A 16,966-nucleotide genomic window follows, 5' to 3' on the forward strand; every position below is an offset into this window, starting at 1 on the left:
AAACAAAAAACAAAAAAAAACAAAAACCCTCCTCGGTAGAAAAACTAAATGGTGCTAGCAAGATTGCGACAGTGTATAACCACAAAAACGTAATGGTTGTCAGAGTAAGATTTATGCCAGATATTGAAATATAAATTGCTATCAATTTAGCATACTGTAAATAAGATATATTCATAATATGTCTATGATATGTTTTATCTGTCTCAAAAAGTAACAATAAAAACTTTACACAAAGAAAAATCGCAGTCTTGAAAGACAGAATACAAAAGACACTTATTCTGAAAGGTGCACCCGGATGTTGCGTGTTTTCGGAGACTAGCTTGGTGAAGCTAAACTTCAGAATGGACCCGACTAGAGAAAAGCCCGTTAGTGCGTAACGTTGGGAGACAAACTCTGACCGTCCATGTCTTGTTTACACATATCAGCACACTGACAAAGTTTCTGACAGCAATGTCGAGAGAAAACACCACCCGAAGTTTGGACAGCATAGACCTCGCTGCTTTGAGAGTAAGTAAAGAAACCTCGCTTCTTTTTTCTGTATATACATATAAAAGGTAATGTTAAACAGTGCGGGATGTGGTGGGTGTTGCTTGAAAACTTAACGGTACTTTCAAGCTGCAGCTGAGTAATCAAACAGTGATTGGTTTTTTGTGCCTCGTCTAACGGTCGCTACTCGCTACTATTCTTCACTGTTACACAAACTCAGTGTGCTTTAACTTGGCGTGTAAATATAGCGTGTCGTGTGCCACGGTGCCTCCTGTCTGCTCTGTGTCCTGTTTGGTGTTAACTTTACAAGCTGCACTGTTTACACAAGGTTTCTCCCGGTGTAGACTTGCCGAAAAGTTAGTGTGCAACAAGTGACAACTGAAATAAACAGAGTTTGTTTAATGTTTAAGATGCAGTCCAAGTAGCGCACGGCGTGTTTTTTCCCAACTGTAATGTTTGGTTGCTGCTTTATCGTGGCCTCATGCTGCTTAGTCGTTTGCCTGTGTGACTACAAACATTTGATATGACATTAGGTGTGATGATGTTTCTGTAGCCACTCAGGCCGTGACCTAAACATAAGCCGTATTTAGACAGTGTCACTGTTCTGTTTTTGTTCTGTATTTATTCCTCATTTTTGCGTAGCGAAACAAAGAAATGTAACTTAAGTGTTTTACAGCCTTCATCAAACTGTAAAATTAACGCACCATCCTCCACTAACAGCCAAACTGATTTTGTTCTGATACAAATTGGTGCAGTCTCATCTTCAGCTCAAACTCTCATCTACATTTGGAGTCCCACTTCTTCAGTCCCCATCCAAGCATAACTTTGAGTTGTACCCTCAGCTCTGAGCAATGAAACTGTTTGTTATAGTTTTGCTTGGCACTAGCCTGTTGCATTTTGACTTTGCTGTAATGTCGCATTTCCTATACACTATGTTGCTTCACTCGAGAACAAACATGCTTGGATTTCTCAGCATGTTGCTGTTATTTTTAATAACAATTTATTTATTTGTATTTTTTTAGGATCCAGCTGGGATCTTTGAGCTAGTTGAAGTAGTTGGCAATGGGACCTACGGTCAGGTGTACAAGGTGAGTACTGCCATGATGCCTTGCTGCACATTGTAACATTAACAGGCACATGAAAGTGTCATATGTAGTACTTTAAATCTAAACATTGTTTAAATGGCAGCAATAGTAGCTTCCTGTCGTCGTCTTTACCTTACAAGCTAATGCGAAGCTAAACATGTAGCAGCTGTTGGCATATGCAGACTCATGGTGTTACGGTTGTAAAACGTCATTTCTGGTAAAAGTTGCAACAGCTACTTCCAGTTAATTAGGAGGAAAAAAAAGATACTTTTGTTTACTGAAATATCCTTTAGCGTGCGCACACACGCACACACACACACACACACACACACACACACACACACACACACACACACACACACACACACACACACACACACCCGTGCAACTAGAGCATCTTTTAAAGGCCCTGGGTGGGGCTCACTTCCTTATCACAGTATCTGTTTATATGTGAGGGAGTGGTTTGTGGTTATAGAAGGTGTTTAGTTTTATTTAGGCTTCTGCAGCTGGTTGTGCCCTATTTTCACACGAGTTTGCTAAACCACTAAAGCTGATGCTTTACCAGCTGCACTGTTTGCTACACCTTTGTGGGTTAGTTTCATCTTTGAGCAACTGAGAGCTTCCTGGGTGAAAAATTATTGTGGTTGAGGCCGTTTAGGAGGGGTCAAGTCATGAATGCCTATCTACCTGCCCTATAACAAACAGAAATGTTTGCATGATTTCAGATTAGACATAAGCAGTGTTTCCACTACTTGGACCTTGTGTGGTAGGAGCTGGGTAGATTTTTATTGTTTTGTTGTTATCAATCTAGGAGAATAACACCAGTTGGCTCACTCCAACTTCAGTCCTATGTCTTGTTTCCTCACCCGTGAGCTTAGCTGACAGATTATTGTGGAGGCTGTTCTCAGCATCATTCTGATGCTTCTCCAGAGTGGTAAGATGAACTCCAGCTCCACTTACTTGCTCTAGAATAATAACTACAGTTGCCAGTTTTAAAGATCCACCGTGAGCTAGAAAACCTGTAGCAGGCGGAGACTACACAGAACTCACCAAGGAACTAGCAGGTGTGATCCAGAACCACTGGGTTGGTGTGTGGATATGGGACGAGAGACTGTGTGGACAGATGTTTGAAACAACTTTTTTTTTTTTTTATTCCACTGTGAATTATGGAAAAGGAACAATGTTGTACATGAAGGGCAGGATACATGTACAACAGGTGTAACTGTTTTGGAAGAAGCAGGCTTTAGGTTCTCCCAAAAGTTTTAAAGTAAGAGGTTTATTTAAGGAAGAGGTTAAAAGTTAAGGGCTGAAGGATGCACGTAGCCAATGATGCGTTCTCAGAGTTGTCCATGTCTGTGTGGGATTAGGTGACACAGAAAGTAGGGTGTGTGTGCCATTTGATTTCCTGAAAGAGGATATGTTGCAAGCGATGCGCAGGACAGTCAGGCCTTACAGGGTTCTTTCAAACAGGGGAGGAAAATCACAAATTGCATGCTTGGTAAAGATTTTTTTTTTCAGGGCTAAAGCAATAACAAATGTGAGTAACATTTAGTAGAGCATTAACAAGGGAAGAAAACCAAAAACTGATTAACTGTGAGCTGAATCACAGCAGTGATTCTAATGACTGAAGGCGGTACAATGTCTGATACCTTTTTCTTCCTGTGTACTGTATTCTCTAATGATGCTTGACCCTACTTGAAAAATTACTTGTGTAGAATAGTTTAAAAAGTTAATTGGCTGGCCCTCTATGTGTTTTTAACTTTCTTAAAAAAAAGTTATTTGGGGCATTTTCCTGCCTGCATCAGTACAAATAATGGAGCCGCAGTCTGCCAGCACTCTGCTGTGGTTTAAAAGCCTCGCTATGGGTAAAGTAATAATGATGGTGTGTAGCTCTAACAGGCAATCAATCAGACCTTAATGAGGCTGAGCAAATCTGGTTTACCATGTACACGGTCTTATAATGAGAGTGCGCCTCAACCTGGGAAACCATGAATGCAGCATGGCCTGGAGAACAATAACTGGCACTGCACACACGCTCTCCTCACCCTGTACAAAAACACTTGTGGATTGATGTGAGTGCTGACATTGCATCTGGGCTCTTCCTTTGTTTATTTCTTCATGCCTCTGCATTGAATGACAGGTGTGTAGTATTGTTGGATGAATAAGAAACCAAGCAACAGGCTGCTTTTGAGCTCTTTGATTACCTAAAGGTGAGCACCACGGATTAAAATGCCACCATTATAATTTTAATTCAGATCATTTAAGGTAGTATTAGAGGTATAAAACTAACAATCAAACAATGCTGTATGAGCTGCACATGGTTGTGCTGAAGGTCTCTTCTATTTAATAGGAAGAAAATCTGTGAGTACAATAATCATGCAGCAATTCCTGTTACTCACAGTGAAACTGCTATTGCAATACAGCCATTCTTACAAGACAAAAAGAATGGCTGTATTGCCAAAGACAAATGTCGTGCATTACTAATTTTACACATGAACACTGAGCAGTGGCAGGAGAATCTGGTGCAAGCATTGCCTGAAGTTGCCCTTTGTTACACGTAGCACACAGCAGGAGATGGTGCCTGCTTGCAACTGCAGATTCCCCATTCGAGGTGCTACCTGAGCATGCAGGAGGCATATTGCATCACCTCACCCAGTGTGAATATACCTCCTTATGTGCAGGTTGCTGTTGCTGTCAGTCACAGTGATCCTCTGCTTGATGAAAATGTTTGTATTCCAACTTAGGTTATGTTCCCAATCAGTTCTGCTCTAAATTGAGGCCTCAGAGTTGATGTGCATCAGGAATTGATTGTAGTGATTACTAAATTTTCCCATGACTCATGTACACATTTGATTTTTGATCCAGCAATTGTCAGTTAGACATCTGATCCCGTGTCAATCAAACCCCAGTGTCCACTGGAACAGACACCGGAGAAAAGTGTGCCCAAATTATCCTCATTTTCATCTTAATTGAGTGGAAGAGCCTCCTGGTCAGCAGATGGGATTTTCTGACATGCAAAGACAGACACAATTAGACGGCATAGAGAGCAGAGAGGCCTGGAGACAATCAGGCCTTTTCTTCCAAATTACTCCAGAAACAGAGGCCAGGAACTACTCAGGGACTCAAAGAAGCTTTAGTGCTTTTGTGTTCAACCTCATCTAAGCACATGTGACAATTAGAGAACTTGGTGATAACAGATTCAATAAACCAGTACACCAATATAAAAAGTCCAGTGTGTTCACTCATAAGTGTAGATTTCGAGATGTTTGAAAATTAAAAGATGAACCCATTTGCACGATACAAATAATAGTAAGAGTGGTTATTCCATATAATTAAATCTAACACCGTGCTGCACAGTGCACCCCGACAGTTTTTGGCACATCAAAGAACAATACCTTGCAGCGACCCAAGTTCCCACAGTATAAATGCAGATACAGATTTAAACATTTTACTGTACATCTTTGATAATTTGCCCTGTCTTAAAGTATAAAAAAGCAAAAGAAAATATAAAGAGACAGCAGAAGTTTATTTAGTGCTTAAAAGCAAGGAGGTGCTCGACAGGAGAAATGGGTGACACATGCATATGTGTCATGCACATAAATATATTAAAATGCTGTGTTGGACATTCGTAGTGCATGGTGTGTGCTTGTCTTATTCACCATATACACATCATACACACACACGCACACGCACAGGGCGTTTCCCTGTTTGCAAAAGGAACTTCCCTTCTGCGAGCCACTGCTATAGAGTCATCTCTGTGTGTGTGTGTGTGTGTGTGTGTGTGGGTGGGTGTGTGTGGGTGTGTGTGTGTGGGTGTGTGTGTGTGGGTGTGTGTGTGTGGGTTTGTGTGTGTGGGTTTGTGTGTGTGGGTTTGTGTGTGTGGGTGTGTGTGTGTGGGTGTGTGTGTCACACTGTGAAAAAGCCAAGCTCTACTAAAGCACAGACCTCTGAGCACTGCTGACGCAACACAATTTTCCTTAGTAACACTGACTAAAGTGACTGCAGTATCTTAAGCATAATATTGTAGCTTTATAATTTACAATGATGCCACTATGATAATTAGTGTGACTAACTTACAGGAGCTGGAATATTTTTTTTTTTTTTAAACTATTTGTGTGTCACTGACCTGCGTGGCTGAGTCGCGGTAATCACATGAATAACAAAAATCGAGAATATCAATGTAAAATGATCCGTAAATGAATGTGAATTACATTTGTGATGGGTCAAAGAAAGTTTCACTCGAGCATCTGTGCAAACTTTGACTCGGTGTTGAAACCATACAACAGCTGGCTGTAGTACCACTCTGACTGAATCATTTGCACTTCCTCAAATCTTTCAAGTTTCAGTTGCATTGCTTCCCTTTCTGTTATTCACATATCATCATTCCTGTGTTGCTCATGAGGAGATCTGCTGACCAAAATGATGTCCAAATGTGGACGTGGACATTCACAGACTGATCAACTGTCAGTCTGTGTTGACAGCACAGACTGACTCCTTCCCCTAGCTCAACACTTTCTGCTGCCACACAACTAAGAGCTTCCTTACATTAAAAATGTAGTCACCTAATGCTTCTTTATTAGATGTAACTGAAATGAGTAATAGCTTTCAAAGTTAAAGTTTTAGTTTCTTAGGTAAGTGTTTGTGGGGGAAGGTGTGAGCTGGAGCAGAGATGGGTAGTATTAGAAATACTGTGTTTGCTAACAGTGAAACGGAGAGAGCAGAGAGAGAGAGCGAGACAAAGGGTAAAAATGGAGAGGAAAGTGAGTGAGGGCAACGGAAGGAAGGCAGAGGTGAAAGCCAGAGAGACAGAGCGGAGGGGAGGAAGGAAGAGGGAGAGAGACCTATTAAAGAGAGAGAGAGAGAAGAGGAAAGCGGCCCCCCATGAGGGTTAGAGCTGCAGTTTGTGCTGATTACCCATGTGTCCCAGAGCTGTGAGTCCAATTGTTAGAACATTCATAAAAGTATCTGGCCTCCTAACTTTACTTTCTGAATGCCAAAACTATAATTAAAAGTACTCGAGTGATTCAGCGCTGAACTCCGTACAATAGTAGAACTTGTTTAAAAACCAGAGAAATCAGTATTTGACACTCTGATAGAGTCAGACAGTATGAAGCCAACCTCACAGTTTCTCAATCTTAGAATTCCCATAATGCATTTGGCTTGCCTGGTCATTACCTTTCACCCACCTCCTAAGTTTGTGATGCAGGCTCTGAGTATGTAATGACTATTGCTGTCAGTTAGGGCTTTTTTCCCAGACTATAAAAAATTATTAGGATTCTTTTTCATTAGCTCTTTGTTTTTATTGTGCATTCCTTTTATTTCTTTTGTGGTAATAAAATAAGAGAGTATGTGGTGGGAGCCCACAGATTGGCCAAGCTGCTATTCATCTGACTGGCTGTACATGTAACATGCATAGAAAGCAAAAAAGGAGCTGCTTGATTTTTTTCCAGTTCTCCTCTGATGACGGTGTGGTGAGTTTACCTTTGTGGAGTTTACACCCATATAATGAAAACACTGCAGCTTTGAAACTGTAGTTCCAGCTAATGAAGGTTACATGTGAATGGAAAGGTAGAAAAAAAGCTTTAATGTGATAGCAAAATAAAGATAATTATGCTAGTTCAGCCCTCATCACGTCACAGGATATTACCTGGCCTGGTAATAGACATAGCCCAGCTCCTACCACAAACATTCCCACCAACATAGCTCATCGTTGAAACTGTGACATTTGATTGACTTTTTGACTTTGGTCAAAAACTCCCCACATCCCATTGTGATCAAACATGTGAAATGCATCTGAAGGTCCCACCCCAGCTAAAGCCCAGTGGATGTGGGACTGATTTCCTCGTATGAGATACCAAAACCATTTTCACTCGTAGGCCAAGCAAAGCCTTCATATCTGAGCTGTCATATTTAATAGTTTTAGTAATTGTTCTCTGCTGCTGCTGTTTCTCATTTCTCAGTGAACGCTCACGTGTCCTGTAGTGATGGGTCGTTCGCGAACGAAATGGCTCTTAGAGCCGGCTCTTTGACGTGAACGACGCGAGCCGGCTCCTTATCGCGAGCCGGCTCCTTATCGCGAGCCGTCACGTGTTTTTTTTTTTTTTTTTTTTCTTTCTCTCTCTCGCACTTTTTTTTCCTTCACTCCGCACGCGAGCCTTGTGCTTTACGCTGGGCAGAGGGGGGAGGGGCGTTAGTTACACTCAGTAGCACAGGAACAGAGAGAGAGAAAGAGAGCGAGGGACAACAAGGTCACATTAGAAAGGTATAGTAATCATCCACAACTATTTTCGGTTGCAGATGATAAAGGATTCAGAAAGTTTATTCATGCAGGCCCATATGACAGAGAATATGCATCTTTTTTTTGTTTTCATATTTTAATTTATATTTAATTGTGTTGTGGTTTGCAGTGTTTTGTGTTGTTTCACTTTAAATTTGTAAAAGGAAAAAGCTGAAAATTTAAATAGTTAAAATTTGAAATGTGAATAGTTGATTTTTGTATTATATGATTTATTTATTACATTTTATGTGGAGTGAATAAATAAAAGTATATTTACAGCCCCTAGAGACAAATCACATACAAACTCCAAAACACGTAAAAACACATACAAACTTCGAAGCACGTACAAACTGCGAAGCACGTAAAAACGTAAAAACTCCGAAGCACGTAAAAACTCAAAACACGTACAAAAGACAACAGAAGTGCTCCAGGATGCTAGGGCGCAGTGTTGAGCTTTTATTACCTAGTGGCTACACAAGCCAGCAAGTACCAACGACCCGATTTGGTGTGTGGTAGTAACAGGTAAATGAACTTTTTTAAAAATTATTTGAATATATATATATTATATATTATATATTATATATAAATACACAAACAATACACACATGCTTTCAATTGTGTAATTTAAGTGATCTAGTAGCTCTGCTTTGGAAGTTCAGTTCATGCTAGAAATGTGTTTTGGAGTTTGTACGTGCTTTGTCTCTAGGGGCCACGGCATATATTTATTAGGGGTGCAACGATACACAAAATTCACGGTTCGGTTCGGTTCGATACTTTGGTGTCACGGTTCGATATTTTTTCGATACAAAAAAAATGTTCATGCCTTTTTATTAATTTGTCATTTATTAAATTTTCACGGCACATTCTGCACCACCTCTCTGTGCGTTCATCATTTGTTTGAAGCCAGCTCACATCCTGCAACCACTTTTCCGAGAATACGCGCTTCTTTTGTGGTTCGGACTCCTGACATTTCTTTGGAGGTGGAGGAACACCAAAGTAATTGCTTAAAGGAGCTTCTTCGACATCTTTATGAGTTCTAAACAAATGTCTGTCCTCCTCCTGAAAATCTTATGTATGCAAACACGCGTTGCAACTTCTTATCTTGTGCGCGTTTTTTATTTTGACAGCGAATGCGCACCTGCGGACCACTTATGTGTAGACCTGGTTATTTAGCTCGTCATATTGCAGCCACAGAAATTCTTTTGTCCATGAAACCATAAAGCTGCACTTTCTTTTTGCCTTATAGTCTTATTTGTCATAACTTTTCCGTTTTGTGGTAAGCTTTTCTTTGGCTGTCACTTCTTCACCCTGACCTGTCTTATTTGGCTCAGCAGAACTAAAATATATATCCTGCTGCTTTTACACACGCACTCACATAATGCTCAGCGATTCTCTGTGCGATCAACCTCTCACATGTTTAAGCTTGCTGCGGGAGATTTCACTTGTCATGTTTGCATAGTAAGCTAACGATTGATAAGACGATGTCAGAGGAATTGGTGCCCAAATTATCATCACTCACCAATCAGTGCTGTCGCTCTCTATACACAGTTCGCGCGATTGCAAAGTGAAAGCAAAAAACAAGCGCAAATTCAAACGCGATTTCAATATGTCACATATTGACAGTGGCTCACCGATGCCAATGACATAATTACCCAGCTACATTTCCGAAAGAATGCAAAAGCATTGACATATATTTTTCCTTCCTACGATAGGCCGACGAGCAGAGCAGGGCAGCCCGACTGGAAAAATCGCTAGCGATTTTGCGAGCCCTGTATCTGATTGAGGAATCACTCATCTTTGGAAAAGAGAGTTTATTACAGAGAAATGTCTCTTTCCAAAATAAAAGCTATACTATATGCTTCTTCTGGGCTATATTCTCAGCAGCATATTAAACATATCAGGTCCCCATAAGGAGAATCATGTGCTAACGGCTGTCTAAATGACTCGGTAAAGTTTGTATGCGTGCTTGTTGTTTTTGTCTGCTTCCACTTGTCTTTGCACTAGGATGCTATCGGGTAAATGTGCAGTCATATTCGTTGTGTTCCCACTAGTGCTGTCAGCCTTAATCTGAAATGAGGTTAACGCCACAACACGGCAAATCTCCGTTAACGAGCTACCGCGGATTGCCCCGTGTGTGGGGCTGGACAGCGTCAACACATTAACGAGCTAACTGCGCTAACACACTAGTTCCCACTCATGTAATTAAGCATTGCTTGGCACATCTGACATACTGTTTTACTTTAGTCCATGACTCGCTTACCTTCAGGGTCATACGTCACATGAAGACCAAAATAGTTCCAGAGGCCAGATCTGAATGAGGGTGGGGGAGGTTCAATTTGCCATGTTGCAACGAGCTTAACTTCTGTCTAGCTAGCTTGCCCTGCGCTCAGTGAATCTGTGTTCGACTACTCCGCCTAGGCTGCACTGTCGAGCGCAGATCCACTGAGCGCTCAACACAGACAGCACCGTCAGAAGGAAAGTTGATAAAATAAATTAAAAATGTTGTATTGTTCGATACATATGCGTACCGAACCGAAAGCACTGTATCGAACGGTTCAATATCGATACGAGTATCGTTGCACCCCTAATATTTATATATAAACATATATAAATAAAACCACTTTTTTTTACGTCAGTAATTCCTTTTGTGCATAATTTTATATTATTGTTAATAATAAATTAATTAAAGCAACAAAACAACCTGAAGAGCCGGTTCGGAGCTGAAAGAGCCGGATCTTTTTAGTGAGCCGAACCGAAAGAGCCGGATCTCTAAAAAGAGCCGGAAATCCCATCACTAGTGTCCTGGGATTGAAACTGCCTCTCTGAATTTCATGTGGTGAACTTTAGTAATGCAGCCTCCACATGTGCAAGCACAGCTAAGCTGCTATTTATGTTGAAATAAAATGAATCTTTTGTTTGGGTGTACACTTTTTATCATGCACCTTATCAACATCACTGAATAAGAAATAACCATTCATGTAACATTATCACTGGAGGTTCATGTTAATGATAATGTTACTTAACTGCGGCAACTTAAAATTGACTCGTATGAGGGGAAAAAGGACTTTGACTGTCGGTGTGGAAAATGATCAGTGTGTGCCAGCAGTGCTCCAGACAAGTGGAAATCGCAGGCCAAGTGTTCTGGTTCCTTGTGGTTCTGAGCGGTGGTTACTGATTACAGACTAACTATTAACGCTGAGACATGTTAACAAGCAAACAAAAAGCTAAATGAACTTCAAATGATAACTGATGGTTTCTAGAAACCTTTTCAGCAAGTTTGTTCTTATTCTCTCCGCCCAGAGTTTTCAACTGCTAAAAGCCAAAGTTGCCTCAAACACGACTGGTCTGCACTGCAGTGTCGTCACAAAAGACTCCAAACAAAAAAACCCAAAGAGCCAGTATCGAAAATCTATTTTGCATATTCATGTGGAGATATCTGTCAATAGATATTACTCCCATCCTAACTTCAACCGTGACCCAAAGTCTTCAAAACTGAAGGTGAAGTGAAAAATGTCCTCATTAGGGCTGTGCGATATGAGGACATGTATCGGATGATGAAATTAAAACATCTGTCGTTTCATATTATACACTGTTGTTTGTTTTGTGGTGTCGCAAAATAAACAGTTTGCAGCAATTTTTTTTTTTCATCGTTTGGATGGTCAGCACATGGATGCAGGCACAGAGAGTCCCAGCATGGCCAGTGAAGATGAGGCAGAACCAGGTAGCTCCAAACAGAAGGACCAGTCCAAACAAATCGAGGACCAGCATGGACATGGTTTGGTTCTCAAAAGTCTGACACTGGCCAGAAAACTGTACTATGCAAATTATGCAGGAAACAGGTCTCCACCACAGACTCAAACCTGACAAACCTCTACCACCGACGCAAGAAGCACCTGAAAGAGTGTGGAGAGAGTTTACAGATGAGAAGCAAAAACAGCCGTCAAGTGCTCAAAATAAACCGTAGACTCAAACGTTAGAACAGGCTCTCCCCCACAGCACGCCGTGTAATAAATACTCACAAAGAAAATGGCGGGGTTACACCTCCTGTCTAAAAGTACATAGTTTCATGCATCCATCAAAACACTCGACTCCAGGTGCACGACGCCCAGCTGAAAACACTCCACACAAGTCAAGTTGCCCGAAAGTCACAGAATTTACAGAAAATGTAAAATTTTGTGATATATATTGTTATCGGGATGAGAAATGTCTTATATGGATATGAGATTTTGGTCATATCGCACAGTCCCCATTCTATTCTCACAAAGCTATATGAACACAAACACATGCAGTTACTGCCCCAGACCGTATAGCAGATAGACGTAACCACCATGATGTCACCCCTTGGTTAGTGAAGTCCTGTCATGGAGCCTTGAGCATTTTTTCCACGATTGCCTCGTCACACCTCCTTTCATGGCTCAGCCGCTCAGCCGATATAACAATTAGAAAAGTAGCTGCTGAAGTTTCAGAGCAAGGAAGCTGAGACACCTGAAGCTAACCACGGGAGTCGCCCCCTGCTGGCCATGTGAAAGAATGCAGGTTAAAGGCACTTCTGCAACAGCTTCACTTTTATGTGAACTGGAAGCTACATCCATCTTTTATACTGACTAAGGTTACAACCGTATAGGCTTTAAGTGGCACAGTTTCTACACTCAGTTTCTTCAGGAGAATTAATCTTTCACATATCCACATATGTAACCAACATATTGATCTTGAAGGGGACAGATACAGCGGGTGGCGAGACTGACACTGAAACAAGAGCAGGACAGAAAGAAAGACTAGCAGAGAGATGCAGTAAGAGTGTTTCTCTCGTTTGTCTCCGTGCTGTCTGTGTTATAAATGTCTCGCTTGTATCTGATTAGCATATGCATGAATATATTATAGTAACCTTTTCACTGAAATGATATTTGTAGTGTTCCCTTATTGTGTGTGTGTGTGCGCACAAGTTTATGTGTGTGATTCATGGACTTCAGGATGCAAAATAAGAGCAACATTTTTCTCCAATTAGTTCTGATGGAGAGACCAGACCCTTGTTAGTGTGTGCATGCGCGTCAGTGCGGCGTATTTTTAATGAGTAACTAGATCAGCTGAGTGGAGAACATTTCACACTGGTTTGCTGTGGTGGCAGCAAGCAGACACCATCAAGTCTGATGGGACAGGAAGGCCATTTCCTTATTTATTATAGCCAGGCTAGTGGATGACTCAATGCCACAATTCTTTGCCGTTATGGAGACGCTGTCCTCTACTTCAGGACACAATCAAGGCCAGGATGAAGAGACAGCTTCACATCACAGCTCATACTCAGTGAAATGTGTGTGAAGAATGCCAGCTGAAAAGGGTTTGGACTGGCTGAGGAACACTTCAACCGACTGTGAACCAAGTCTGCATGCCACTGGTCAAGATGTTTAGTTTCACTGTAGTGACCAAAACACTGACATGCTTTATATCAAAGAACACATGGCGTGATAAATAAAACTTTTCAAGGATTCAGGCTCCAGCTGCAGCTCACTCTCTGGGCACTGTTCACTTTTGAGGGAAGATTATTTTATTTTTAATATCTTTTGATTTGTTTCTTCTTTTTAAGAGTTTGAAGTGCCATCAATATCAGACCAGAGCTACATGACAGATGTTTACTTGCTGAATAATGTTTACATGAATAACTTGAGCTCATTGGATAATATTCTACTGCAGTATATTTCTAACTAACCAGGCAACTCCTCTTCTTTCTCTTGACAACACTTTCTTTAAAGATGTCACATCTTCATGGATCTATTTCTAAAATAAATTGTCTGTGCTGAGTATCCCTGAAGCCTACAGCAGGTTTTGCCAGCACATTGTTAGTTGTTTCTCACCATCTTTCTGTTCTTGAACAGTACAGTCTATTTGCTGTGATAATAAATATTCTCCAAACTTCCCATTTGTTATTTTCCACGATCAGCCAAGAACTCCCGCCTCTTCCCATGATTGAATTCTGTTTTCTTGAGACATAATCAAAAAACATGTTGACGCAAAAGGATGGATGCTGGTTTTGTTAGCCAGTAAAAGTAAACTTGGTGCTCGTTGTAAAAAAAAAACCCCACTCTTTCACATCAAAACTGCACATTTGTAAATAATCTTTAGTTCAGTTTAACTTGGTGACTTTCCATTCATGCCACTGCAGTTGAATGACTTGTCTTCTATTCATAAAGAGGAACAGGTTAACTATAACAGGACACGGAGCTACAAAATATGCCACCCACCATTCAGCTGGATTATGACAGACGTGTTTATGCCATCAAGCTTGTTGCAAACTCCTGAAAACTCCTCAGATGTGGAAATGGTCGATTTAGACACACATGTTTTGACACCCTGCTGTCCTCCAAGTCCAAGCTGTATAGCTACGGGACCAATTGTTCATATCAGCAATATTTCTTTGGAAATGGCCGCGAGCGTTTCTAAGAATTGGCTGCTGAGGGGGAAAAAGATGAATAGGCAGATATTTGTTACTTTTAAACTCGCCCCTCATTTCAGTGTCTGTGTTTGTCTGACTTTGTCTCTCTATATGAATCCTGACTGCTGACTGATTGAATAATGGCGAGTTTGTCATGTCTGGTGGTCTGTTTCAGACACATACACTATACACTCCCACAGAACTGTCATACATCACAGCTTAAAGGCTTATAGAGTAGCTACTCTAGTATCTTGTCAGCTTTCTGAGTCGTGACATGGTTTTCAATTTTTCCTTTTTCACCTGACTGCACTTTACAGCTCTGCTCCTCCATCCTGACTTGGTCTCTCGCGCTCTCTCTCTCTCTCTCTCGTGTCATGTCCTGTTCTTTCTGTCTGCGTCTCTCAAAAAAAAATTAAATTAGGTGGACTTGCCCGAGTCCATGAATATTGAGAATTATATCACAGTCCAAGTATTCACTCAGAAGAGTTACAGGGAGAGCGGGAACACTTTGTGAGCGTTCGTCTGTTTACAGACTCCAGCGTGGGACAGTTGTTGTAGTCCTGAGAACAAATCGTCAAACATTTAGAGGCTAATCTTTTATATTACGATCCAGTTGCTGCCTGTCTTTCCAAGATGCACAGCTGCACTTGTGATTTAAGAAATTTGAACTGGTGCAGAATATTTAACAGAATCTCTACAGTGATCGTATCTCATTGTGTGTGTTTTCCAACAGGGCCGTCATGTCAAGACAGGTCAGCTGGCAGCTATCAAAGTCATGGAGGTCACAGAGGTAAGGGTTCATTACCTCACTACTCTCAGAGTGTACCTGTGTCGTGTTTGAGGCAACGCTGTCTTCTGCTCAAAAATAATCCTTATTTATCTCTATTTTATTTCGACATCCTTTTTATGCTCCACCTGTTCTTTACCTGGAATGTCAACTTCTCAAATGCATCCTTTCATGTTCAAACAGCCTGAGCAACACCATAAACATCAAACACTATTTGTGCCATCGCATGAACTACCTGACGTCAGTTTGATGGAGAAATGAGGGTAACTCTGCTAATGAGCCATTGAGAGCAGGCTGAAGCCTGACTGTTAGCTTGTACAAACATACTTACAGGAGTCTGCAGATGGATGGCAGACTGCGTTACACAGTATAGAACTGACAGAACATCATAAGATGTGTAACGACCAAAGTGGAACGTTAGTGTAATTAAATTCAACACCACCGTGATAATCATCCTGTTAACATAAATCATACATGACAGCCTTTAATACATGACTCCTGTTTGAGGGTTTTGCATCGAGATGACCTGTTTTTCTTCAGCTCCTGGATTAAATGTACACATACTGTAGTGCAAGAGTTTCTTGCAACTTATTACACATACAGTTGAGTTTTCTCGGTACTAGGAATCGCTGAATATACAGCTGATAAAATAAGCATTGAACATGTGACCAATATAGTTCCAGATTATCACCAGATGTTGGCAACAACCCATCCAATCCATGTGTTCGATATTTACTTTAACTGCTATGGTTGTACCCTCTAAAGAAAAACAATCCCTTGTACTATTATAGCATGATGTCCGGTAGACATGTAATATGCAGGATTGAAAGAAAAGACGAGACAGTTTGTGGTGGTGTATTTCTCTCCAGAGACCCTGCTCTCGGCCTACATCCTAGTCTTAAGTCCCCATAGCAGTGCGCGTTGTGTGAACGTATGGCTCTGTAATAACCTCCACACACTGTTTTTGTGGTTTATGATGTCAACCACTGGCTTCTAGATTCCTCGCTTTGGAGTTTGCTCTTTAACTTCGTGGCCATCTTGATCTGAAGGTGTCAGGTAACAATAGGAGTATAGGTTAGCCAGCTGCATTTCTAAACTGTGTGGGTTTAACACACAGAGTTACCTACTTGGGGAGGCAAAGTACCAGACTAATGATCAGAATTTCACTAACCAGAGCTGTGAAAATGCTTCAAAAGGGCACCAATATAACAAATACAGTCAAGAGGTGAAGCCTAGCGAGCAGCTAGAGCTTTTTTTGTAAACAGCTTATGTTTGCTGTTAGAATGAGTGAGTTCCTATGTTAGCATTTAGCAAGGTACCGCTCCACAGACAGGCTTGCATGGCTTTGGATTTATATCGGTGTGAAGTAAAATAAAATGTTAAAAGATCACTAAATCCAACACGCTCCGTCTTCTGTCTTGATAAGATTTGCTTTATGGGATAGGAGAGGGAATATCTTTGGGTTTTGGTTTCTTGTTCAGTAATGCAGCCAAACTGGAGAGTTTAGCACAGACTTTGTCATTTTTCTCTGTTTCTTACATTTTATGTAGCAGATAATTACGTGATTAATGGGGAGAATAATCAGACAACTAGATGACGTGTTAAGAACTCGTTAGAGCATCCCCCAGAAAAAGAAGTCAAATACAAATTACAGAGTGCCTGAATAAATTATATTACAGATTGTTCTGACATCTAAACGTCATAGTTTCTTTGTGTGGATGTGACAGCAGGAAATGCTTGGCTATTATCTGCCTTCTCGCAGACAGACACACACGCGCACACACACACACACACACACACACACACACACACACACACACACACACACACACACACACACACAAACAACCTCGTCGTAGGCAGAAGCCTGTGTGTTTCAAACGGAAGTGAAAGTTCAAACTGTG

The 16,966-nt window shown here is 41.0% G+C and overlaps 1 protein-coding gene across 4 annotated transcripts in view; it reads left to right on the forward strand.

Annotated features, from left to right (window-relative positions):
- Nucleotides 1-324: 324 nt before the first annotated feature.
- si:zfos-2326c3.2 (mitogen-activated protein kinase kinase kinase kinase 4) overlaps nucleotides 325-16,966 on the forward strand; it is a 63,621-nt gene continuing 46,979 nt past the window's right edge. For all 4 annotated transcript variants that reach the window (XM_035912222.2, XM_035912230.2, XM_006781883.2 and 1 more), the window contains exons 1-3: nucleotides 325-507; nucleotides 1,509-1,574; nucleotides 15,009-15,065. In XM_035912222.2, the coding sequence (XP_035768115.1) occupies nucleotides 451-507; nucleotides 1,509-1,574; nucleotides 15,009-15,065 (180 nt within the window). In that variant the 5' untranslated portion in view covers nucleotides 325-450. The remainder of the gene's footprint in view (nucleotides 508-1,508; nucleotides 1,575-15,008; nucleotides 15,066-16,966) is intronic.

Source organism: Neolamprologus brichardi, chromosome 2 (genome assembly GCF_056152115.1).
Source record: "Neolamprologus brichardi isolate AB-2024 chromosome 2, ASM5615211v1, whole genome shotgun sequence".
Taxonomy (NCBI): domain Eukaryota; kingdom Metazoa; phylum Chordata; class Actinopteri; order Cichliformes; family Cichlidae; genus Neolamprologus; species Neolamprologus brichardi.